The 25,957-nt window shown below is 41.5% G+C and overlaps 2 protein-coding genes across 2 annotated transcripts; one reads left to right on the forward strand and one right to left on the reverse strand.

Annotated features, from left to right (window-relative positions):
• The first annotated feature begins 957 nt into the window (after window positions 1–957).
• Window positions 958–9,900, forward strand: slc13a2 (solute carrier family 13 member 2). Its single transcript, XM_047606827.1, has 12 exons — window positions 958–1,258; window positions 2,823–2,951; window positions 3,401–3,537; window positions 4,103–4,380; window positions 4,462–4,627; window positions 4,713–4,835; window positions 4,913–5,116; window positions 5,214–5,314; window positions 5,482–5,597; window positions 6,703–6,864; window positions 6,958–7,095; window positions 7,919–9,900. The coding sequence occupies exons 1-12, from the start codon at window positions 1,157–1,159 to the stop codon at window positions 8,048–8,050; spliced, it is 1,788 nt and encodes a 595-aa protein (XP_047462783.1). The 5' UTR covers window positions 958–1,156; the 3' UTR covers window positions 8,051–9,900.
• Window positions 9,901–9,959: 59 nt separating this feature from the next.
• Window positions 9,960–24,741, reverse strand: unc119b (unc-119 homolog b (C. elegans)). Its single transcript, XM_047606828.1, has 5 exons — window positions 24,186–24,741; window positions 14,250–14,363; window positions 13,182–13,281; window positions 12,901–13,073; window positions 9,960–11,790 (listed from the first exon to the last, which is right to left on the reverse strand). The coding sequence occupies exons 1-5, from the start codon at window positions 24,445–24,447 to the stop codon at window positions 11,678–11,680; spliced, it is 762 nt and encodes a 253-aa protein (XP_047462784.1). The 5' UTR covers window positions 24,448–24,741; the 3' UTR covers window positions 9,960–11,677.
• Window positions 24,742–25,957: the final 1,216 nt, after the last annotated feature.

A 25,957-nucleotide genomic window follows, 5' to 3' on the forward strand; every position in this document is an offset into this window, starting at 1 on the left:
CTTCAGAAACAAGTGTTTTCCGTGTTTCGCAATTTTAATATGGAGAAGGAAATAGTGAGATTAATGCAAAAGCTTCAGGTAATTTCTCCACTTTTTAATTAAGATAATCAATAAAACCCTTTCATAAAGAGACACCTGAAAATGCTGGAATAGTTTAAACAGGATCTGGAATTTGAGTCAAAAAATGATCCTTTGCTCTACGTGTATTTTCAAACCTTTTTTTTTTTTTAATAGCCAGATTTTTAAAACAATTAACCCACTTACGTGTAAGTGCCCTGCCAAGAGTTTTCAGTAACTGCATCAGATCTGCTGCCAACTCCAGGTTCAATATAAAAGCATTCAGTAATCCAAATACTGTAAGATGCTGCTTTTATGCTCGGTTTTATTGCTTACTTGGAGCCGTCTCTTATCTGATAGAAGGTAACAGAGGAAAGTCATTTGTAAAACAAAGAGCTTGCAGCGATTTCCGTGTGCCGCTTTAGATCATAAATTACCTCAGTGATGTATTTATTAGCAGATCTTCATTAGAACCATCTTACCGTTACACAGAAAAACCTACTTAAAGAGTCTTAAAGCTATGAAGCTGTTTTTGCTTGTTTTTGCTGAAAGAAATGTTCATGCCCATTTAAGAAAAAAATATTTAGTTCTCCGAGCTACACACAACAGTTGCGCCCTCTCAGATGTTGTTCTACAGACTTTCTACAGAAGTTTCGACTCAGTCGACACATCCACAGCTCCTAACCTTTGGTTAATCCTGAAATGGCTCAACTCCTTTGGGTCATAAACGTGTCTATTGTTAATCTGTCTCTTCACCTGCTGCTCCCTCCCCTCTTCCGCACCTTTACTGCCACCTTTTTTTTTCTCTTTCCCAATAACTTCATCTGTCTCTCTGTCCGGGACTGATGTTGAGTTAATGTTTGATAAGTGACCAGACATATAAACAGTAATTTCCGCGCATTTTTGCTTCTTTACCTCAGTGGCTCATTGTGCAGCTCATCTCTGCTCTGCTTTGGTTCGAATTCTTACTCTCTGCACTGGGCCTTGTCCTCACGTCTGGACTAGTGTTTGTCTTGATTATCCGTCACCCCACTAGTTAACTCCAAGGCCTTAGGGGAGCTTTTTGACACTGTTTGCTGGTTTTTTCCTTGACGGCACCATGGGTAGCTGCCTGCGTTGGCTGTGGTACCACCGGAACGTCTTCCTCACCCTCTTCATTCCAATCGCATTCCTTCCTCTGCCAATCGTCATTCCTACATCGGTGAGTGTGTATAAAATTGGTATGTTTTAATTTGTGTTTCCCCCAGCTGAAAAAAAAAGAAAAAAAGACAAAAAAAATCCTATATTTGTTTATTATTTATTCCTCAAGTCTAAACAGTGCAGTACATTAAATGTCAGAAAAGTTAATTGAGACCCATTTGAGAGCAAAGAAGAAGTTGGATACATGCACGTTTTCTGATAAATATTTGTGCAGGGGATTCAACAACCTCTGAAAACAACCTGTTAAATTATTCTGCTAACCCATCTCCCAAACACTGATCTCATATTGGTACAAATGTACAAATAAATGATCAAACTTCAGATGGTCCTGCTCTAAGAAACACATCATCTCTTTAGACACAGTTCATCAAATAAACTTCTGGAGACTCAGTGTTAAATGCATCGTGGCCCAGAGGCAAAAGAATACATAGTATCACCTGAAATGTCCTGTCAGAGTCTTTGAAAGGGACTTTGCAACATTAGTTTTGCTGCTATAAATAACTTTCTGACAGTGGCTGACTGAGAGTGATGCCTGCTTTTTTTTTTTTTTTTCCTACACAAAAGAATAGTCTTCAAACGAACGAACAAACAGGGGAAACCACAGTAAAACTGTTTCTGCAGTTTGTGCTGAGGGACAAACAGGTGAAAATGTTTTACTCTAAAGTCTCGTGGACAGCAGACAAAATGGACATTGTCCCCTGTGATTGACTGTAATAAAGAAGGAAGAAGGAGCAAAGAAAAGACAGGAGGAGGGGTTTGGGACAGAGACAAATACAGTTGTCCCTGAACTTACCTGGACAGCAGTTTACAACCCTGAGGATGTTGTAACTGCTAAAGCCTTCACCTGTTGTTGAAGAAAAAAAAAAAAAAACACAAAATAAGTGTAGATAAAAGTTAATTTTATGAATTCCTTTCCATTTGTTCTTTGGTGGTACATCAGAGACATGTGGAAACATTATGACTACAGTGCTTATGTCTCCCTCAACTACTAAATTACATAAGAAACATGTGAAATACTTAAACCTAGAAGAACACAGATAAAACCCTTGTGTTTTGAGGACTGAACAGTTGCACTGTCAGTACCAATAAAAAGTCATAAAGATAACGGTATCCTACATTTCAAGTCCATTAAAAGGGTTAATAACACACATCTATTAATATAATAATGAGTTCAGAATCACGATAAGTGGTGGCAAAAGGGAAAATAACTGACTAATTAGTGAATAACTGAAAAACTGCCAACTTCGTCATAATGAGTTGCAGGAATACAGACGGTTTATCTGCCACGGAGCAGACCGGATGACTAAAGAGACTCTGCAGAGATCGGAGTATAGGCTGTGGAAAGTTTTGTGTCGGGTAGTTTAAACGCACCATAAGGAATTACAGTTTTATGAGGTCTGCCGCTATCGGCGCGGGTTATCACTTTCTGAAAGAGAAGCCAGAGAAAGGAGAGTGAATGAAAGCGCGGTTCGCCCGTCACCGCTTCTGTATTTGCAAAAATCCAGTTGAATCAAACGTCTGGTTCATGTTGAGCGCGTTTCAGGTTTGTCTGTGTGTGATTACAGGTGGCGAAATGTGGCTACGCGATCATCCTCATGGCTCTGTACTGGTGCACGGAGTGCATGCCCCTGGCTGTCACGGCGCTGCTGCCGGTCGTCCTCTTCCCTATGATGGGCATCATGAAGGCTGGAGAAGTAATTACCTTATTTACTGTCCTGTGCCTTATTTTGTGACGGATTACATGTTCCTACTGATAAATGCAGCAGCGTGTGTAAGGTTACGTAATAATCCTGTAAGATTATAAGAGATATTTTTAAAGTGAAGATATGTTTCTATTAAATTCTACTTAGCTGTTTTGCAAGATTATCTAAGTTCTCCTTTATAGCAAAACAGAAAAAACGTACAGTGTTAAAAGCAGTTAAAAGTGGAAATCATAGGATCAGCTAGAGACGACGGGAACGCTAGAATAGAACAACAATATAACTCAAGTCTTTTATGACCCAATTTTACCGGCATGTACAATTCTGCTGAAGCCAACAGCATTTCCCTTTTATTGCTGATAAAAACAAATTTGATGACTGTCTGTATGGTACTGCGAGTTCTGCTGCTGATGTAAGATACGTCTTTATGTGATCTGTTTCAGGTCAGCGTTGAGTATCTGAAGGACTCGAACATGCTGTTCATCGGCGGCCTGTTGGTGGCCATCGCAGTGGAGAACTGGAATCTGCACAAGCGCATCGCTCTCTGGGTTTTGCTGCTGGTCGGCGTTCGTCCGTCACTGTAAGGGAGACTCGCGACACAGCTGCGTACTATACGCCACAGGGTCAGATAGTTGAAGTAGAGTCAGATAGTTCGCCATGCATTGATGCATTATATTTGGTGGTTCTTTTTGCCTCTTTAGCGTGATGGCATTGTCAAGCATCTTGTACCGTAGAGCAGTGAGAACATAAAACAATGAAAAAGAAAAAAATGTCAAGAAGAACACAAATGCTTGATAATCAAGTACATTATTTCCCTTAGTAGCCACTAAACTCGTAATCATACAATCAGAAAATTTTGTCCACGACTGTGCTCTATGTAGCTTTTCTGTATTTGGTTGTAATTTCTACTTTTTCTGTGTTTCTGGATTTATTTCATCCCATTTCCCAAGTTTAAGAGTTAGAACCAAGACAAGAGAAGATGCCCATCAAATGTTTTATCATTTGTTAATTAATTTCCCCAAATTTAGAAAAAAAAAGTTTAACAGGAACTTGGTTATGAGATAAAATTGTCTTCTCGTGTTATACTGTGTCAGCTCGGTATCCTCAGTCTTCTTGACCACCGTCGTCATTTAACTCTCACACAGGCTGATGATGGGCTTCATGATCGTCTCGTCCTTCCTGTCCATGTGGATCAGCAACACGGCCACCACGGCCATGATGCTGCCCATCGCCCACGCCGTGCTCCAGCAGCTTAAGACCACTGAGGTCCAGGCGGATGAACGAGATTTCCTGACTTCGGCGGAGGACAACCATGCGTTTGAACTCGACGTCAGACAAAACAAGGAGGAAACAATAGATGAGAAAAAAATGGAAATAGATGAGAAAAAGCAGGAAATAGATGAGAAAAAGCAGGAAACAAAAAGTAAGTAAAATTGCTACCTGCATGGGTTTCTAGAAAGTAATGCGTCTACCGACTTTTAATCTTTGAATGGGTCATCTCCAGATCTGGCAGATTTGCAGCAGGAGTCCAGGAGAAAGCAGACGGAGGCGAAGTATAACCACCTGACCAAAGGGATGAGTTTGAGTGTGTGCTACTCCGCCAGCATTGGAGGCACGGCCACGCTCACCGGCACCACTCCTAACCTCATCCTCAAAGGTCAAATTGACGAGTAAGACACGACTAAAGACTAAAAGTGCAACATGCAGGCATATATCGCCTCTCTTCTTATCTCTCCATCTGTCTTTTTCCCGAAGGCTCTTCCCTGCTAACGGCGGCGTGATCAACTTTGCCAGCTGGTTCGGCTTTGCTTTCCCCAACATGGTCATCATGCTGATATTGTCCTTTCTCTGGCTTCACTTCATGTTCATGGGCTTCAAGTAAGTCTTGCTCCCGCACATCTTTCCCTTTGTTCGTCTACCAGTCTGCGGCATCTTTGCACTTTTCATCCCCACAGCCTGAAGCAGTCGTTTGGCTGCGGCATGAAAAGCGACAGAGACAAGGAGGCGTACGCGGTGATGAGGGAGGAGTACAGAAAACTGGGACGCATGAAGTTTGCCGAGGGGGCGGTGCTCACCATCTTCATCCTGCTCGTGATTTTGTGGTTTACCCGGGAGCCGGGCTTCATTGACGGCTGGGCAACAGTGCTCTTCAATCAGGAGTGAGTGTTTTGCCCCCCTCTCAACATTTTTTTTTTAAGGGTCAATGCGGTGATTTCTAAAAAACACTTAGACAACATACTTTCTTGTGTTTCTCAGGTTTGTGACAGATGGGACTGTTGCCATATTGGTCTCAATGCTCTTCTTCGTCATCCCTTCTCAGTTGCCCAGGAGGGGCGGCTATGGTTACAATGAAGACGGTGAGATATTTATCCTAACCCGACTAGGATAGAAGGCCTTTAATGATCTCTGTGTGAGCGTGAATTTCAGCTCATACGAGTACTCTGCCATGATTACCCAGCGGACATGGCACTGCTCTATCAGACTAATTACACTTTGATGTTCAAATTTCATCTGGGTCTCACAGGTAAGTTGGTGAAGGCTCCCCCGACTCTGCTGACCTGGCAGGTGGTCCACGAGCGAATGCCCTGGAACATTATCCTGCTGCTGGGAGGAGGCTTCGCTTTGGCTGCAGGCAGCGAGGTAAACATCCAAAACCATCGTGTTTTTATGTTGTCTTTTACACTGGGCTGAATTTGGTTGTCGAATGTTTGTGATGGTGTTTAAATATGTATTACATTAACATGTATTATTATGTATTATAAATTTAAGTATTCTTGCACGTCTGTGTTTCAATCCATCGTTGACCAGTAAATAAATATAAATACAAATAAATTTAATGAACCCCAAAATAAGCTTAAGCACAAACAAAATAAAGGCAAACAAATGAAACTCACACCACTCACGCTTATTTATGGTCAAAAACTGACCCAGTTACTTTAAAAACAGAAGTTTAGATGATTCTCTGGAAAATTAACCCAACATAAATCTCTGAAACTACATTGATAAAAAATAGGTGACTTTAAGTTTTCCAACTAACTTTTGCGAGTAAAGTCAACTTGTAGAAATACATTTAGTTGACAACATTCGCAAAACTAAACTGAATTTTCTTACAGAATTAACGTGCCAACAAAGACTACTCTTGTATGATCTACGGGATAAAGTGATGCAAAAAGTTGCCTTACTTTTTTAAGTAGATGGAGCACCGTATTTTTATCAGTGCATGGCCGACTCACAACTAAAACGGCTGTATTAGCTAACGGCTAACGGTGTAAGCTAATGGCTAACGGTGTACGCTAACGGCTAACGGTGTAAGCTAATGGCTAACGGTGTACGCTAACGGCTAACGTGTATTAGCTAACGGCTCCGTAAACTAACGTTACGCAGAGGAAAAAAACACATCCCTGTTTACTTTAAATTTACTTGTTCATTTCTACAACAAAATAGAACCGTCAAGACTGCAGTAATTGACCAACTTTATCACTAACATTAACTTAATTCTTACCTTAGAGTCCAGTCTCCCACTTTTTTTGTGTGTAGCTGGTTGGTTAGTGGGATTAACCCAGAATTCATTACATCAAGCTGCAGTTAAAACAACAATCAAACTGTGTGTCTTCATAAAAAGATTTGTTGGGCCACTTATAACTTCTTAATGAAAAAACGTAACCTTAGATGAATTCAAAACATAATATATTCATGTCAAGAGGCAAGAGTTACTGTATCGTAATCATAATTATTTTGTTTTCAGACGTCAGGTCTGTCAAAGTGGTTGGGAGAAAGCTTGGCACCTCTGCAGAAAATCCCCCCCTTTGCCATCTCGCTGCTGCTCTCCCTGCTTGTGGCGACATTCACCGAGTGCTCCAGCAACACCGCCACCACCACCTTGTTCCTGCCCATACTGGCCTCAATGGTACACTGGACTCACTCATGTCATGCATCAGCAAATATTTGTGAACGAACCGTCTTCGTGTACGTGACCTTGGTTGTGTTATGTGTTCCGTAGGCGACAGCCATTAGGTTACATCCACTTTATGTGATGCTGCCCTGCACCATCGCCGCCTCTCTGGCCTTCATGCTGCCTGTGGCCACGCCGCCCAACGCCATCGCCTTCTCGTTTGGAAACCTCCGAGTCATAGACATGGTGAGATTCACATACATCCATAATACACATTATACAGTATGTTTAGTTGAGCATCAGAAGAATAAGATGCAACATTTGACAAAGTAAACCCATCTTAAATCTTATGGTCGAGTTATCCCAGAGTTGTTTGGTGCCATTTGGAGAAAATTGGTTACAGAGAATTTACATAACAGCTGGTATTAATTTGCATGATCTGGAACTGGATGTATGAAAGACAGAATAAATCACAGGGCTCTTGTACCATTTTGCAGCCTCGGTTTAGACCTTTTTGCTGCTCCCATCTTATTTGGTTAAGAGTAGCGAGGCTGACTGAGAACCACTGGAGGGCTTGTTAATGACCCCAGACCAGAGATGTCAATCAAACCGTCATGCCTTCAAACCTAACAAGTACTTAGTTATGTAATGTTTTTAGAAAGGACACTCGTAAGAAGATGTGAATAAGTGGGAGAGGATATTTCACTTCAGACTTGGTTTACAAAGAGTCTGAACACCTTCATTCACACTGGCCACTGACCATTGTTACTACTAGGTTCTCCACCATCACAGTCCCTGTTTGTAAAACAGACTTAAAGCGTGGTTAGGGAAGACTATGATAGAGAAGGCAACTTTACAGAACTTTTAAGAGAGAGTGCATGATGAATCTGATACTCAGAAAGAGGTACAAGGATCTGTCTAAATGTTTTTTCGAGCTTAATTTAAAGTTTAATTTGCAACTACGAGATGACGATAATGAAATTACTGTAGGTCTGATGGTGTGGAGTTTTTATAAGAGAGTGCACCTTTTTCTTTTCAAGTGTCTGATCTTGACTGTCTGTTCCTTCAGGTAAGAGCCGGCTTCATGCTGAATATTATTGGGATCCTGACCATTAATTTAGGCATCAACACCTGGGGGTATGCCATGTTTGACTTGGGCACTTTCCCTCTGTGGGTCAACACCTCAAACAGCAGTCCTTGAATCAACATTAAAGCCTTCGGAAACAGGCTCTAATGTAGTTAAAATCGGATTGGTTGCGAGATGAGGCCTCGACGCTGCAAACCTGTGAAAAAAGCTCAGAAAAGAAGAGTAAAGAAGCCACCGGAAAAACCTTTCAAACGAAGTAGTCTAAACTGAAAATAGTTTGTTTTTGAATAATGGCTTGAAAGGAAAAAAAGAGAAAGTCACATTGCATTTTCACATTACTGAAAGAAGTAATTAAAAGAAAGGTGGGGTAAAAAAAAACAAAACAGAAATGATTCTGATCCAAAACGCAATTTAACGCCTGCGAACTCTGAATTAGTCTTTTACACATTGGGCATAAAATTTGGTGACAAACAGTGTTGGATGGTTTATAAGTAGAAGTAAACCTTAAACACTGTTAGACTATTAACCCCAGGAAAAAACAGGTTTTCCCCTGTGTTAGCATTCAGGACTTCCTTGTGCCATTCCAGAGAACAAAAGAGAAATTATGTATTAAAATGTAAACAAGGTCATTTCCTCATACACATTTTCCTCATGAAGGTGTGCAGTGTTGGAGTGATGTCACAAAAACAATGAGATAATTATGCTGTTTCTAGATTAATTTAACTTATTATTAAGCTGGTCCTTTTTTTCGACATTGTTTTTTTCCTTTGTTGTGCATATTTTATGTTTTATCACTGTTTTTTGTCACTCTATAGCATATATCTGATTTTATCATTTGTGAATATCAAAGTTTCAGACTTTAGGTGATTATTTGTATACGAAATAATAATAATTTGATACATGCTCTTCTCTTGCTGGAAATGAATCGCTGTTAGTAGCTGGTAGCTGACTGGTTCAGCTCATAGACTGTAAACAGGTTCAGGTAATGACAGTCAGCAGTGTTCAAGGTGCATCACTAGTGCACATAAAATCTGTGAAACTGAAAATATTATGAGCCAGATTTTTTATTGGATGTAGCACTATATGTTTTGCCAAAAATATAACGACCTTAAATAACAAGATTTTTATACTTCAGTTTATGAATCAAGAAATAAACTTATGTAACAAGCATTTGAACTCCACAGTTACCGCTGCTAGACTTTAACTTCAAGCACAGCCAGGCTAGCAGTTTCTTGTCTTTACTCTAAGCTACGCTAAATGTCTCGGCCTTCACCCTGAACACACAGGTATCAGTCAAAGGACATTATTCTTTTAACAGGTTCACTCCAGTCGTTAAAAATGTTTAAAACATGAAAGTAGGTAAAACATGTGCTGTCTTCAAATGTAATGTGTGTGATTCCTGTGAACACTTGACTTGGGGTTCAAATGGTAACACTGGAACGCAAAATGTCTGAAAACCACTGCTAGTCACCACTTTGTCGAGCCGGCAGCGTAATAGCGCAAAATGGAAAACACAAAGAAACTATGAATAAAAGTGGCCAAGGAACAATCGAAAGTTTCTACGGACAATTTTTAAGATGAAATTAACTCAATATCAAGTAAAATGCAACCAAAAATGTAACTTAACATGCCACAATTTGTGAACTTTCAGAAAGATTTCCAGTAAGGGCAAATTCTATGTACAGTGAAGAGGGCACAAGTCAACGGCAGGGAGGTGTTATTGTTATTGTGTGTTTGTGTGTAGACATGAAAAGGCTGGTTGAAGTATAACTGTGAGATAAGAGGCTGCCAACTGGATGTGAGTGTGGCGGAGGTCGGCTCTATCACGTTTACAACAAGTGAATGTAATAAAGTGAATATGTACAGGACAGAGACACAACGTGTCAGCACAGTCCTCCACATTGCATATGTACACGAGACGTATGAGCTGTTTATATTCTGTAAATAAACAATCAACCACGTGAGCAAAGCATCTGTTTTATTCATCAAAAAAAAAAACGAAATAAAAGCCAAAGACTCTGTGATATTTCAAAAAAAGTCCCATAAATCTTTATTTATTTTTCTTTTGTTCAGTCACACCAACATCTGAATCGTCAAAAACTTTACACGGGTCCAAAATAATCTGTACAAGTGACAATCAGTCTTATATAAATCTGCTCTACATATCGAAACATTCAAGTCAATCGGTTTAATCTCGGATTAATCTGGGTCCCCTGTGCCCTGACTTTTTGATCTGAAACAGACGCACGTTGCATTTGAGTAATTTCTTTTCCACTGACCTGGCTCAACTAGCATTAACAAATACAAATTTAGAAGAATTTAAATCGTCAATCACACAAACTTAACTGACTTTCAAGTGCTTCAAGTAAGAGAGTAAATGAAGATGTGATGACAGTGAAAGAATTCAAAGGATGAGTCAGGATGCGTTTGAGCCGAAAGATATTGTGCATATTACGGTTAAGAGGCATCGCGTCACAGTTCGGTTAATAAACTCCTCCGAACAACAACAGATCAACCGCACTCAGGTCCAAATCACTGGAATGTGTCAGAAAACAATGAGACGGAAACATATGAGAAGCAGAATAAATAACACAGAGAATGAGAAGACTCTTTTGATTGATCACATACAAATACAAAAAAAAAAATTACTTTTTCTTCTGCTACGCTCCCTCCAAACTTCTTCTTTTCTGCAATTTAATTCTGACTAGAAAATAACTTTTGCAAATCCCTGTTTTTCTCTTCTTCTCCTGCGAACTTGGACACACTCGTTGCGCCTTTACAAGGTTTTTAACGACGTCTTTATCACATTAACAATGAGGCTGGAAAAGTACAGTTGGTGCACAGATGACAAAGTACGTGTGTGGACATATCAGATCACCTTTACAAGTTTCCTCATTGTTGACTCCTTAAAGATGTTTTGTGCTTTTACCTTATACAATAAACACTTATACGCCCTACGACGGTCACACGATGTGAGAAATAAATGAGAAACTAATGAATAAGGACGAAAAAGAGTCTGATAAATTAAATGCCTACTTCCTGTCTACTGTGTAGAAAATCTGCTAACAGGTTTTGGAAATCTATTTGACTTCATACAAACCAGATGATCACGTTATCGACATTTAAATTAATATATTTTAACAAGACCGCGCGTCGAACTGAAATACTTACACACAATCATACAAAAGACAAGAAACACACACCAGAAAAGCAAGAGCAGACACACACACACTCACTGAATCCGAGAAACAATTTCCCCAAAAACTGATATTTAAATCCTAAAAACACACATTTTTCTTATTTCCAGATCGAGATGTGTTACTGATCGCTAACATGTAGAGGAATGAAAAAAATAATTTCTATCAGTTTTTATCTTTTTTTTTTTGTTTCACTTCATGACGTGGCTACAGAGAGAAAACCGTAGACTGATATTTTACGCTAGCGTTGCTCACCTGCTGGTTTGTCACGTTACACTTGGTTGAACCACACTGTGGCGCATCCGTGTGTGTGTGTGTCTTTGTGTGCATGTTGCCTCGTTTCTGACAATCTCACACAAACAGACACACACGCAGACTGTAACGGACGCATCTGTGTGGGCGTTTGCTGGACGGCGTTTCCTCGGCAAAGAGAAAAATATATAACAAAAGAGAGAAAGAAGGGGAGAGGGAGACCGCTGGACTCTGATCGTCCCTCGGGTCAGCACGTGAATCCACCCGTCTCTTGAGCAGTGACGTGTCCCCTCTACGTCCCGCCGTTGTACGAGTAGTCTGCCTTGTTGTGCATCACCAGCTTATTGTCCACAAAGTAGAAGCTGTCGGACTGCGTCTCGTACGGGTGCAGGATCATCTCTCTGACTGTGAGAAGACACACAAACCAGAGTTAGAGCGCTGGTTCCCATAAAACATTAATGGAAGCTCATAGGTGAATTAGCCCTTCATCATGTTAGGGAAATCGCACGGTTTAGGAAATGCATTGTGTAGTGTTCCAGTGTATTTTCAGTTTTAAAGTAGATTTAAACTTTAGCGACCCCCCCTTTATTTTTAAATGTAATATGCTATATATGATATATATAATATACAATATAATTTGTGCAAATTCCTTGTGCCCAAAAGTCAAATCCCAACAGTGAAGCTGATCCTCCAGTTTGTCCTTTACTGGCCAGGTGGTCTGGTCCGTCACAAAGACCTATCTGAGACTTATCCTTTGAAAGAGTCTGGATTAGTTCAGGTACTTTCCAAAACAAATTTGGCAGGTGAGTTGACGAAACAACAGGAACTTTGAAAGGTTGCGAGCGTTTAGCTAACTACCTAGTTAACCTCTAGGATTGTAGACAACTGAGAGGAGCCTTTGATTGGTGTGGTTGGTAGTAGCGTGTTTCCACTTTAGTATTTACTGCTGCTTCTCCATCTCTGCGATTTTCAAATTGATTGTTTTTGGATCAATAACAACTGAACACAATGAGGAACTGAGGACGTTCAGAGATACAACTATGGTACGGCTCGTCTTTTTTTCAGTGAAAGTTTCTGTTGCCATTGCAGAAAGTGAAGCAGGAAGTATAAACAAAATCTACCCGTGTGGCAAAGAGGACACAGCGCCGTCTAGTGTTTGGGCTCAGCGGCGTTGGCTACGTACGTAGGTTACGGTGTCCATGTCCATTCAGAGGAATGTCTTTAAAATATGTGGACGGCTTTACAATAAATTTATCTCACAGATTAATGTCTCAGCAAGAACTGTAACCACTTCATCGTTTCATCTGGCACCATCGTCAGGCCAACGTCTGAATTCCTCTCACTTGATTATTTTCAAAACTAATCTCAATCCCACTGGCCTCATTCGATCTTTGTGTTTACTTTTGATAAATTGATGCTAGCATGCTAAAAGGAGGTCCTACACCTCCACAGTGTTTCCTAATGTGTGTGTGTGTGTGTGTGTGTGTGTGTGTGTGTGTGCGTTTGTGGACTTACTGGTGTCCTCAGACAAAGGTGGGAATTCGTAGATGTGTTCACAGGTGTTCTTGCTGCTGGGCATGCAGAAGCCAAACTCAAAGTCAAAACTCTTGAGCAACTTCTCTCTGAAATAATGTCTCTCGATCATCCTGAAGTTTTCTATCGGCATGTCTCCGACCGTGAACTCAACGCTGGACGGATGGAGACGGACAGAGAGAGACAATTGAGTGTGTTAAGGTTAAGCAAAACAAAACATTTTCTTTGTTGGTAAATGCAAACACAGATTCAAAGACACTTACGTGGCTCCAACTTGCCGCAGTCGGAGAAAGGCCGGCGTGAACTGGTAACGGACGAACCGGCCGGCGTTTGGGTCAATATCCCTCTTCTCTCCTGCTTTATCTGAGGTGAAGACAGGGGCGTCACTAGGTTTTTAAGGACAGGGGGGGCTCAGCCCCCAGGAAATGCACAGGATGTGAGTGAACGTAGCATGTGAGCACAAAATTTCACAAACAGCTAACAAAGACTGAGAATTTATTTATTTATTGTTATTATTTCAGTCTATTAATAACTGACCAACATAGAGACATTCACTCACAACACAAGAATCGGTTGTTCTTAAATATTGTGAAGTCGCACAGATTACATATGTGACTAAAATGGTCGCAATTTCAAGCCCTGAAAAATGTTACTTAATTACTTGAATTAAATTAATATTAATGAGTGGGATGGATTGGATAAGAACGCATTGAAGGGGCTTGCTCTACTTTGCAGTATGAAGGGATTTATGGTCATATCTAAGTGATCGTATATTTAAACTCATATTCTGGCCATTTTTTATTGAATTTGTCATCACTTTATGCAAAGAAATAAACCAAACACCAAATTATTCAGGGGGTTGTAAGGATATTTTAGGGTGCTTAAGTCCCCCTAAAATAGACCTAATGATGCCAGTGGGTGAAGATCCAAATAAAATGAATAATAATAATAATTATTATTATTAATTATATGCTTTTAGACTTGAAAGAGTGGTAGGGGTAACAGGTCTACACTCTTGTTCATCTCTGTGTTGGATGGAGAACGCAGTTAGAGTAACGCATATTATAGTTACTGTCTACTTGCTTTAACCATGTTTTATTTTTATCAGCCGCTATTACTCTGTGGGCTTCTGCACAAGAAAATATTGAGCATTCATAGACTGTAAAACATGTCCCTATATATATATATATATATATATATATATATATATTGCAGTACTAAATCATCAAATTATCAGAGCGTGTTTTTGCCACGTGTGTCTCTGCAGGTGGATGAAAATCTTTTGAGGATTATGCAGCCTGTGTGTTTATTAAGGGTGTTCATTGACTCGCCTGTGGACGGAGGTTTGGTGATTTCAAACAGCACCGTGCCGGTCTCCATGTCTCTGATCTTGAACCTGGTGAAGTCGATGTTGTAGATGTTCTCATCTGGGCTGCACAGATAATCTGAGGGAGAGACAGAAGATGAGAGATTAACAGCAGGGTTTTGCTGAGCTTTGCTTTTTCGCCACGCTTCATTTGGAGGAATTTATTTTTAGCAAGGATTCAGGAGGCAGGTTCACTTACTAATAGTGCTTCATATTTGTGTATTTATATCTCGGTCGTTGCACTTGATTTAACTCTGAGGAAAGCCAAAGTAATCTGCTGCAAATAAATGAATGCTCTAAGCAAACAGGAGATGAAGTCACATGTGCAGCTGTAATCTCAAGTGCTCCATGAATAGAAAACAATACTGAGAGTAAACACATCCATTTAAGACTATTTTTAAGTCAAAATATGCTCTCAAACACTAGTATAACCATCAATAAAACAAGCCCCCCAACAATGAACAGTATCCCATTTACTTCAACTTAAATGATTTTCAGCTTTCACACGTAAATTCTGGTGCAAAACTGTTCGAGGAGCCGCTTCCTCACAAACACAACACATGCGACCGCACAAACACGCAGTAAGAACGAGAAGTGAGTTATTTTCGTTCCCCTAATCCTTCCTGCCCTTACCAGGCAGTGTCACTACTTATTAGAGTTCCCCAGCAGAGCAGACACTTCCTGCTTCCTGGCTGATCCGACACCACGGGCAGGTGAAAACAGAAACATCTATCCATTGTTTCAACCCAGAGATGATGTCACCGCTCTCACACCGCAAAAACCACGATGTGAGGAAGGAAAATACTTAGGAGGACGTTGTGTCAGGGACGTGAACGTCGTGCATCGCTGCAGGTCTGACGAGCCACGAGGGAAACACACACACACACACACACACAGCCTGGTGCTGTTTGTTGTCACCTATTAGCTCGGCGTCTGTCCGTCCTCACACGAACTGCCTTTGCTATGTCAGCAGACAGTAAGCCGGCCGCATCTGCCCGCTCAAAGACACAGTGAAACGGTGGCGACGCTGTCGTCTGGGGGATGATTTAATCGCTAATGATGGCCGCGCTGACTGGCCCACCAACCCCACCGGCCGTTGTAACACACTGGCAGCAAGAAATGCACAATATCTCCGACAATCCAACGAGTTTGCCCCGCTCAGCTTCGGAGTACCAGTTTAAAACAACGTGACGTGATGTTTCACCAAATATTTTTAGACACGTGGACCAGTCATAGCAGCTGTATATGTAAAGTAACGACATCTGAAGGGGCTAATATGAAAACTAATGTGTGTTTATGGTAATGAACACACAAAGACTTGTCTCGTTTTAAATAGATTTAAAGCAATTCTCAGCTCATCTTTTAACTGTCAGATTATAAAATTACAGTCACTTTCACTGCTTCACTGCTTCAAAAAAAAAGCTCTTAAATCTCAATGGACAATACTTCAGCACTAATCGGCAAAACGTCACATTCAGAGACAAGAAGCAAGATTTTTCTCTTAGGAGTTGGTAGAAACCAGTTTATAACAGTGGATGAACCCTCTGTGACATCACACAGGACTCCTGAGGAGCGGTTCTGAAGCTCACTGTGGGTCATTGCCACCTTAGCAGGCCCTGCTATCAGGCATTACATTATGACCACCTTCACAGTATTGTGTAGGTCTCCCTTGTGCCTTATGTCCAGTGGTGTCCGACAATAAAACGTTGTTAGTGGGGGCCTCTCTTGATCATCCCACACATCTAGTGAATTCGGAGGCTAGGTTGATACCTTGTGTTGTTGTCAAATAACTAACTAAAACAAAACCCATCCAAAAAACTGCAACTTGTACATATATCAACATTATATTAACTAATGTGTAACAGAAACCATCCTTGAAAAAAAGATATATTTGACATGTACTTTAGTGTTTTAGTTTGGCCCAGGTCCCATCCACTAACATGGAGGAGGCGGGGCTTATGACCTATACTGCAGCCAGCCACCAGGGGGAGCTCTACTTACTTTGGCTTCCACAGTCCATCTTTATGTTGTCTATGGTGAAGACAAAAAGTTTATTAATATAAACTATTATTAATGTAAATTTTGCCTGCTGTCATATTAAAAGGCAAATAATGTGTTAAATGATTAAGAAATTGACTGGAAATCAGTATGAACGAGGCGCTTCTGCAGAGGATCAGCAAGAAGTCACTTGTGTTTTTACATGTGAAACGTAAATAAGATAATGCGTCGGTTAAGGCCCGGTGAGGACGAAGCTGGAGCCTAAGGTTGTTTGTTTCTACATTAATCCACCCAGGAGGATTATTCACAATACTCCCTGCGCGCTATTTCTTTTTTTATGTACAGTAAGGAGCGTAGCCTCAAGAAGCCCCAGCATGCTGTCAACTTCCTCGTACTGAGCTGAGTGTTCCTGACAGAGTTGATGTGATGGGTTGTGACGCCGTGATGCCTTTGCTCCTCTGTCAGCCTTCACGCTGAGGTCAGCTCTTCTAAACATGGCACGGCTTTTTGCGCTGCTTTATTTAATGCAACCTGAAGATTCAACACCTGAAGATTCAAACTGACATCCACATTTACATTAATAACATGAAACGTGTGCGCCTGCAAAGATTAGTGTGTGTGCGTTGCACATTTGTGTTATATATATAACCTGTTATAGCACAGCTGGTGTCATCATTGTTCTTTTGCTAACCTGGAGCTAATAGTTACCTCAGAGCCTTCTAATTAACTCCCACAAGGACAATGAGGTAGATTAAGAGACAATGGATTTGTTATATGTGAGACTGTGGCTCTCGACGTCCTTCTGCGCATGTGGGTGCACTTGGGCTCATACAACCTGACGTGTTTGTAGTAAATTACCTGCAGTCTGGCTTCTCGGGTCACACACACACACACTGAGGCTAACTTTGCTGCTAGGAGGCACTAAATCCGCCGGCAGACTCCGGTTCATCACTGTCAGCTCTCCTTCTGGGCTGTGATAGTAAACACCTCCAGACAGAACACGTCCCGAGCTCTCAGCGCGAGACTGATCAGATTTGCGTGAATTCAAAGCGTGCAGCGACGCGTACGGCCACTGCAGTCGAAGCCGAATTATGCAACGGAGTAAGAAGTCTATTACTAGGCAAAGATGAAGTCTGCTGCTGGAAACAGGAAGCTCATCAGCAAACCACTGCTTCAAACTTCACTGTCAGCAGGTTTTAAGAAAATCCTGCAGGGACTTAATGTCCCAAATCAGTGAAGACACGTATGAGTATGATAATACTTTATAGGCCAGACAAATCAAACCAACGGGAAAGGTCAAAGGTCGACTGTGTCGGGAACAAAATGTTGCACTTCAACACAGCACAAAGACTTCTTCAGTCAGCAGGCAGCTGTCACATATTTCTGCATAAAAAGTGTTTCCGTTTCTGTTCTTGAGCAATGGTTCATTAAACCGAACATCCAATCAGAGGGATCTTTCTCAATGACTCAATCGTCTAGAAAGCTGTCAACATGGCTAATGTCTGTTTTTTTTGGTTTTTTTTTGCATTCACTTGACAAAATAAATTAAAAATCTTGTTGAGTCATTTAATTTTTCTTTTTTTTATTATTTTTGGTCTAATTAAAATTGTTTTTCTCAGTAATATATTTTTTGGTAATTTTTTTGAGGTATTTTTTTCAGTTTTTCTGTATAATTTTATTTTTATGATTTTTTTCCAGGGCATTTTTTCTGATTTTCCAAGTAATTTTATTTATTTATTAATTTTACTTTCATCTGGGTTTCAGACACTGGGAAATAGCCGTCAGTTTAAGTCACATACATGGTGTTACAATTATCTTATCTTATCAGTGTTTCTCCAGGATGTGTTGGACAGACACATGGATATAAGATGATGCATTTGAAATGCAAAAATGTACACACAAAACAGAGGAGGGGGGAGATTAGGAAAAAAAAAATTTAAAAAACAGAAATAATTAGACCAAAAAACAAACCCCCCAAAAAATAGCTTTTTATTTATTTTATTTTTTTTTTCAAGTCAGTGCAATATGCTTCTGTGTATAGATGATTTAATTATGGTGATATTTTTGTACCTCAATTCACACTTTATTTGGCATGTTTTTGCGTTAAAGTTTTGGATGAGACATCCACAGATTTGTAGTAATTGTTGTTTTATTGTTGTGAATGAGTCTATTTTATGCCTGTGTTTGTCACCTCAACTACTGTTGGATCAAGACGTTATTATCTCCTCATGTGATCATTAGTGACGGAGTCTGCATTTCCCGCTCTGGATTCTGAATCACATTCAGGGAGGACGGACGGGAGGAGGAGGAACGGTATTTCTTATTAACTTTTTGTCATTTCATCTCACATGATCACTATTTTGTTTTCAGAGCTACTGTAGCTGCTTCACATACAAAGAACTGAACTGCTGGATTATGAGGAGATAAATATTTGTCACAGTGTTTGATTGCACTTTTATCAGTAAATTATTTCTAAATTTTGAATGAGGGATGGATGGAAAAAGTAAATTATTTTCCTGAACTTCACAATAAATTGAGACTTAGGGGAAATTCTAAGAAACTCCTAAAACTATTTAGTGCCTGCACAGGAAATAATAATAATAAAAAAAGATGTGTGTACACAATAATGTGAGATAAGGAGGAAATCCCAATTCACAGCCAGACTAGGTCAACACATACTCCACCACATGACCTGGATTCAGACAGTTACGAGCTCATTTTAGCCTTTTACCCAGTTAACGCCGAGACAGGCCCCTTTCCGAGGAACCTTCCAGTATCAGAGCTTACGATCACTGGCACATTAAAACCATAGTAGAGGCTTATAAACACAACAGGCGCGCTGGCAACAATAAGAGCTGACACTGATAATGGGATCTAGTTCAGTGTGTCTCATCTGAGCAGGGCGATGGAGGAGGCGCATTGCTGGGTTCACCCTGACTGGAAGTTTCATAACGGATAACACTCTCAAAAAGGTGCAATTTTGGCTTAAATGTTGATTTACAAAAGTGTATAATGTGAACCTGAAGGGACGGCGGTTTAAAGTCTGCAGCTCATTTGCATTTTCTTCAGCCGAAGATTGGCTTGCTCTCTCGTAATGGGTTGATGCGGAGCCTATTGTGTGTCAGTGTGTTGTTTTCTCTTTGTACTACAGACTTGAGTGGCTCGTAATGTTGGAGCTAATAAATGATGAACAACTTTCAATTCAAATGAGAAAAGAGGCAAGTCTATCTGCACTGGAGTAAACCTTTAGTCCAGAGCTAAGCCATACATGAAGCGCTGACTTGAGGCGCAGCCATAAATCTTTAAACTTTATTCTCATCTCGAGGTAAAAGTATAGGCCCTTTATGAGCTATTTGTGCCACATAATATAAAACATAAAGCTATTTATTTAAATGAAACGTTTGATATTATACAAGCATTATGAATGTTGTGTGTCTGTGGTCGATTTCTCGCTCTACATTTGAGGAAACCGAACGCAGTACAATAAAGACTTCGTCATCGTGTGTTACAGCCGCCGCTGCTCGCTAAAAGAACACCAAGGCCACAAATGTAAAGTGAGTTGACAAGTAACTACAGTGGCTGCACGGGATGATATTTTTTCAGACGTGAGCAGACAGAACACGGCCGCACTGAAGACGAACAGCGATGAATTCATTCAAGGCCCGAAATGTTTGATTTCTTTCAAAAGACGGGGAATTAAAACAGAACCAAGCACATATGACAACAGCAAACAGGACCACTTCAGTCGGTTTTAATGAAATTAGGTCTCCCAGTTAGGTGGGAGAAGGAAGGCACTTATGGCCAACGCAGATCACGTGGACTAATCCGGTTTAGTTTCTTGTATGAAGGCAAATCCGACTAATGACTGGAGAGGGGGGCAGGGGGAGAAAACTGTGAGGAGGGGGAGGGCAAATAGTTGCAGGTGTGCAGAGGAAAGCAGGACGTAACTAGTGGAGCTTAAATGACTGCAATTAAACAAATGACCTTTCTTGCGTTGAGATTTCCAACCGTGTGGCGAACGGTGACAGACTGCAGGAGCTGGAAGACGCTGAAAATACCATCTCATCATTATTCTGCAAGTTTTTAATTAGTCTGTGTTTTAAGTGAAACATCCTGCTGATTAAATGAGAAAAAAAAACGCAGCATCACACTTCAGCTTTCGTGGCGTCAGCGTCACCCTGGCGACAGGCTAAACTAAACATACAGGAGGTTTTCAAACAGGGGGTCCGTGACCCCTATGGGGTCCACGGAGGTACTGCAGGAGGGTCGCAAAATCTTTGGTTGATTAGACATTTTTATATATTTTTTTATTAATATTTTCCACCACAAATTTAAAGAGAGGTATGTTTATGTTTATGGCCACTCTACTGTTGTACATGTTTGAAATAAAAAAATAAATATTGAATAGAATGCAAAATGATCATGTATATTTATAATCTGCACTAGGCCCAGTTAAATATAGAACACATATAGTAGTAGTTTGGGGTCTGTGGCCTGAAAAACGTTGAAAACTGATGTTTTACAACCTCACACCTGCCAAAAACCTTAGATATTTCCTCAGTCATGTTAGCATGCCCATGCTACCGCAATAGCATTTTACTCAAATGGTTGCTGAGTCTATTTACAGCCCTGCAAAGCTGTCATTGTATTTATAAGCAATTAAATTCCTGCAACTTTTATGCACTGATTAATGTAATATTTAACACACTGGAAATCATACATTTCAAATTACGTTTCTTCAGTCAAAGCCCGGCATCATTAATGTCCCAAATGTCAACTGTTTGTAAAAGTTTTTTACGATGTTTATGTTTGAGTAATATTTTCTTAAAAGTAAGAAGAAGATGACATGGGAGGAAGTCAAACACATAAATCCACACTTGCTGGTTGTCAGTGCTGAACAACTGAGAGAAAAAAACAAACACAAACAAACAAACAAACAAAAAAAACATCTCAGTTGCTCTTTCTTATCTTTGCATGCCAGACCGATGATACGTGCGTCGGGACTTCCCTAATCATAACACACATCTGTGTCATTTTAAAATTAACTCGACAAGCAAACAAAGTTGGCCTGGTTTCTTCACCTGCTTCCCCATTTAACTGTACAGAGCATCTGACTGCAGCAGCGCACCAAAGTAGCACAAGGCGACAAGCGACTGCAGACCTCTGTGGGTTATTAACATAAACCGGGGTTTATTCTAGCAGATCATCACTCGGTTATTTTTCACGCCGGGTCACCGACCAGTTCGCACCTCGTGTTTAAAAGAGGAGTTTCTGTCAACTGACTGCTTTGAAAGCTGCTCAAGGGACCCAGGACGTGTCATTTAGAGCGGTGAAACCACATGTGCGGTGACAATGTAAACATTGTTTACAGCACAAACTGTGGTTACATAAGACACGAACGTCGTTTACGATCCGCTGTAGTAAGAAAGCGTGTGGAGGAATATATTTGTCTGTGAGCAAAACTGACAATGAACAACAATTTAAGTGATAGGTGATAAAAAAAAAACAGCAACATTCTTTGACACAGGACTGTGTCGTCAAGCCTGGCTGAATTGTGTCGCACGCAGTCAATTGTGTTTCACGCCATTTAGAGAGGGAATCAATTTCAACCACTGGAGAATGTGCAACGGCACAAAACAGGGACGCGCAAGTCGCAAAACAACACAAGGGCTTTAGTGGCCGCCTCCTCATGAGAGACCTCGTGTTGTTTCCTGCTTTGTCTGACACCGACACACGCTGCCAAGCAAGTGTTAGTATCAATTTCTGTCCATAAAATCCACCAGGTGTCAGAACACCTACGCTGTTAAACGGGGGAGAGGAGGAAAGAAGGGAGGAAGTGTGTGGGAGCAGAGAGATGCACACTCCTCTCTCCGTCTGTAACCAAGGGGAGATGCTTCACGTTGCCGTAGCGATTCAAGCGTGCATCCACGTTGCTGTGGTGATTCACACATGCCTCCTCTTGCCTCCGGCGATGACGCTGCGAGACAGGAAAGTGAGAGTTTCCAGGACCATAATAGGGTCCAGCGTGGGAGACAAAGTTCGCGTGTCCCTGCGCAGCCGGAGCGTCGCTCCCACACAGGCCGACTTCTGGGATCACAGGGCCGCAGCCTCGCAGATTCAAACAGAAACACGCACTCGCATGCGTTCGCAGTCAAGCCGAGACACTCTCCTGTTTCTAAAAATGGGATCAGTTTAAGGACAGTTACAGAAACTACCAGACTTTTCACTTGGCTGTCACCAAAAGCAGCCGAGCCAAAGGATGTTCCCAAAGCTCGGTAAGCTGTGATTATGTTGGAGATGGACAAGCCAGGACTCACCATAACTTTCTCTTCCTGTATCTTACACTAAATCAAAATAAAGACGAGGGGAAAGGGGATTAGAGAAGGGGAGAAACATGAACTGAGCGGAGGCGTCTTCGCTGCAGCAGTTAGACGACAAGCACTTATGGCATCTCGCAGCTACACGTGGGAATGTGCTCGGCTGAGCTGGGAGGTATGCGGCCGGCGGAAGCACAGATGCACTCGGTCCGGGGTGAAACGGCCCTGAGAAGATCTGACAGCGTGTGTAATGTAACTGTGTTGTGTAAGTCAGGTATTACGCTGACCTTTAAATAGTCAGTGTCCTGCTGCAACCTGTTAGCTAACTAAGACCTGAGGTGGTGGATGTAAGTGTTCTTGTACAAATTAAGAGCTTCCTGGAAAGTGATATAATTAAAAAAACAACAAAAAAAAGAGTTGAATTAAGTGTTACCAGTAGATTGTTCATTTTGTTTAACTGAACAGCCAAAAAAATGAGTTTAAAAGCAACGGTTTCAGCTTATATGTCTCACTGTTACAAATCAATCAAACCGACAGCAGGACATAATGAAGTCGAAATGAGCCCCGGCTCAACGGTAAAGGGCCACTTACCCATGGATGCACCATTACCATTAATGCGGCCATGTAATACGACTACATTCATTTGATTTTTCGCCAAACTAAAAGCTCCGTTGTCATTTGCGGTGAACTAGATGTGAACTGATGCAAAAGGAGCGCACAGGCTGCTGCTTTGAACGATGACCCCTCATTCACCCGCTGCGTCTCACTCTAAACCTTTTAGTCACATTAAGCTTAACCCGTTACTCAGTGAAATACTGGGAAATTCTAAATTTCAACCCCAGTTGAGTGTCGTGGTTGGACGTCAGTTTTACTTTTGTGGCAAATGTTTCGATTTTCATGAAGGAAATCAACATTAATGAATTCACCACGATGCCCTTAAGTGGTAAACAAATGTAAACGTGCATTTTAGACCATTAGAACATACGCGCTGATTCAGGCACTTGTCAACATTATCACATTAGGCCACTTCTTCTTCGTGGTACAGTAAAGCAGTAACCCTCAGTGCTCATGCTGAGGTGGACCTCGCAGACCACACTAGACCCTGATCTGACCCTGAGACGTGTTTCCTGGATCTCCTCCGATTGGCCGAGTGAAAACCACCTGCTTGCAAACCTCTCTGAGAGGCACTGGGACTAAAAGTTAAAGGGGCAAAGTGCTCCCCATCGCCATTTCCAACACTACTTCTTCAAACTGCACAAGTCCAAGCACCACACTTCACCTCCCCCTATTGCGTGCTAAGCTTTAACCTCCACACAGCAGGCTGGCAGGCTTGCACCTCCAACAGGTCACAGGGCTCCTAAGATCCCAGCACACACAAATAGAGGGAGAGAGAGAGGGTTTAATGCACATCTGCAAACACGGAGGATGCAGTGCTTGCATTATGGGCCTCTATAGATTACATAAATGTAGGAGGGGGACACAGTGACGTGGAGGCATGAGTCATACAGGAGCTGTCACATTTTTGACCACCCGTGTCCCCTCTTTTCTCGCCCAACAGCAACAACAACCAGCAGCTCCCAACTTACTCTCTGTGATCTTCTGCAAGCCCAGAACATCCTCCGGAGTGATCACGGCGCTGGCCAGCAGGTCCTCCTCCGTGGTCACCGGGACCCCCACGTCGGTGGAGTTGCAGCCTTTCTTCACTTTCATCGCCGCCGTTTGCTTCGGGCTGCCGGTGCTGGTGCTGTCTGTGCCGCTGTCAGTGTCTCTGCCCGGATTACTACCGGCAGTCTTCTTAGCGCTTGATGGGTCCTGGCTGTTGCCTCTGCTGGTACAAGAATAGCTCATTCTCCTCCTCCTCCCCCCTCTCTCCTAACCCAGGGCTTCGAAGATACACAACAGTTAGCCTCCCTCCTTCCTTCCCTCCCTCCCTCCACCGAAGGATGCAGAGTTGCTGTCCGTTATCCGGTGCTTAATTCAAATCCGCTTCGTCTGTATGATCCTACAGCCTGTCTGCGGGTTGCATGCAAACGACCCCGGCTCTGGTTGGCTGGAGCGCAATGTGCGGGGCGCAGGCTCTCTCCTCTGCTGCCTCTCTGCGCAGCTGCTCTTTGACGCGCTGTTTTTCGGTTGTGTCAAGTGAAGCTGGGCGTCTGTGGGAAATAATCTGCTTGGTTTGAAATTGAAAAAGAGGCGGCAGATGGCTGTCGCCGTCAATGAGGAGGAGGGGGAGGTGGGAGGTGAGAGGAGGGGGGGAAGCGTCTCGGTAGCGCAAAGAGCGGCGGATGCTCCTGCGCACAGTCTGCGCTCCAACCGACCAGTGTGCAAAGCCATCAACATGACGGACAGCTGATTGAGTCAAAAGGCCCTGACATTTGCAGCCTTGTGTTTTTCTATTGAAGGTGCTAGGGGGTAAAAATAACATTAGATCCACTATTAAGCTTGTGCATTATCTGTAGCAAAGAGTAAAAGTGACTATATTTAATGATGAGACAATGAATAATAGGGCACCATTACATTGCCCTTTGTTATTGCACACACTCAGGTCCATATATGTTTGGACACTGACACATTTGTTCCTGTCTTAGATCTTTACCAAACCAGACTGAAGTTACAATGACACTCTTGTGCATAAAGTTGGGATAATCTAGTTTCCTCTTTTTTTTTCCTATTTAAACATAGTGGTAATAAGTTTTGAATAGACTGATCAATAATGGTTAAATCCCAGTGTTAGTATAATTTTACGAGAAGAGGTAAAATATTATTACAACTTTATGGGCCCACATACGTATGTATACGTTGAAAAGTGAAAAATAACAATTAAAAAACTGAATCCTAAAATTCTTTATAGACAAGGACGACCGAAACCAGTGGACACAATCAAAGAAAATGTTTCCTGTTTTGTGGACCTTTGCCAGACCTGTACTGCAGCAGTCTCCAGCTGTTAGTTAGTGGATCTTTCTGAATTGTTTTAACCAAGTGAAATGCAGAATATTCATCACCTTAAAGAAAAAAAAAACAAAAACAATCTCCAGAGTTTCTTTGATTTTATGTTTTGGGTCATTGTCCATCTGGATTATAAAGGCCTGACAGATCGTACTGTTGTGTGCCTTGTGTCGTGAGCAGCCTTCACCACATTTTATTCAGCTTGTCGTTGTTTTGCTGGTTGATCTGAATTGATCAAGACTGCTCTGGCCCTTTCAGTTCTTTACATGACTGGATGAAGGGAGTTTTCTTCACCATGGAAAGAATCACCCACCACAGTTGTCGTCAGTTGTCACCCAGGCCTTTTTACATTGCTGAAGTCATCAGTGTGTTGTTGTTTTCACAGGAAAATGAAGGAACTGTTTATAAACTA

This window comes from Mugil cephalus, chromosome 15 (assembly GCF_022458985.1).
Source record: "Mugil cephalus isolate CIBA_MC_2020 chromosome 15, CIBA_Mcephalus_1.1, whole genome shotgun sequence".
Lineage (NCBI taxonomy): Eukaryota > Metazoa > Chordata > Actinopteri > Mugiliformes > Mugilidae > Mugil > Mugil cephalus.

Excerpts from the sequence above, each read along its gene's own strand:
- slc13a2 (XM_047606827.1), top strand. The coding sequence starts at position 1,157 with ATGGGTAGCTGCCTGCGTTGGCTGTGGTACCACCGGAACGTCTTCCTC. Across the intron at positions 1,259-2,822 it reads CAATCGTCATTCCTACATCG|GTGGCGAAATGTGGCTACGC; the intron begins GTGAGTGTGTAT and ends GTGTGATTACAG. Across the intron at positions 4,836-4,912 it reads TTCATGTTCATGGGCTTCAA|CCTGAAGCAGTCGTTTGGCT; the intron begins GTAAGTCTTGCT and ends TCATCCCCACAG.
- unc119b (XM_047606828.1), bottom strand. The coding sequence starts at position 24,447 with ATGAGCTATTCTTGTACCAGCAGAGGCAACAGCCAGGACCCATCAAGC. Across the intron at positions 13,074-13,181 it reads CTGCGGCAAGTTGGAGCCAC|CGTTGAGTTCACGGTCGGAG; the intron begins GTAAGTGTCTTT and ends CCATCCGTCCAG. Across the intron at positions 11,791-12,900 it reads ACCTTTGTCTGAGGACACCA|TCAGAGAGATGATCCTGCAC; the intron begins GTAAGTCCACAA and ends GTCTTCTCACAG.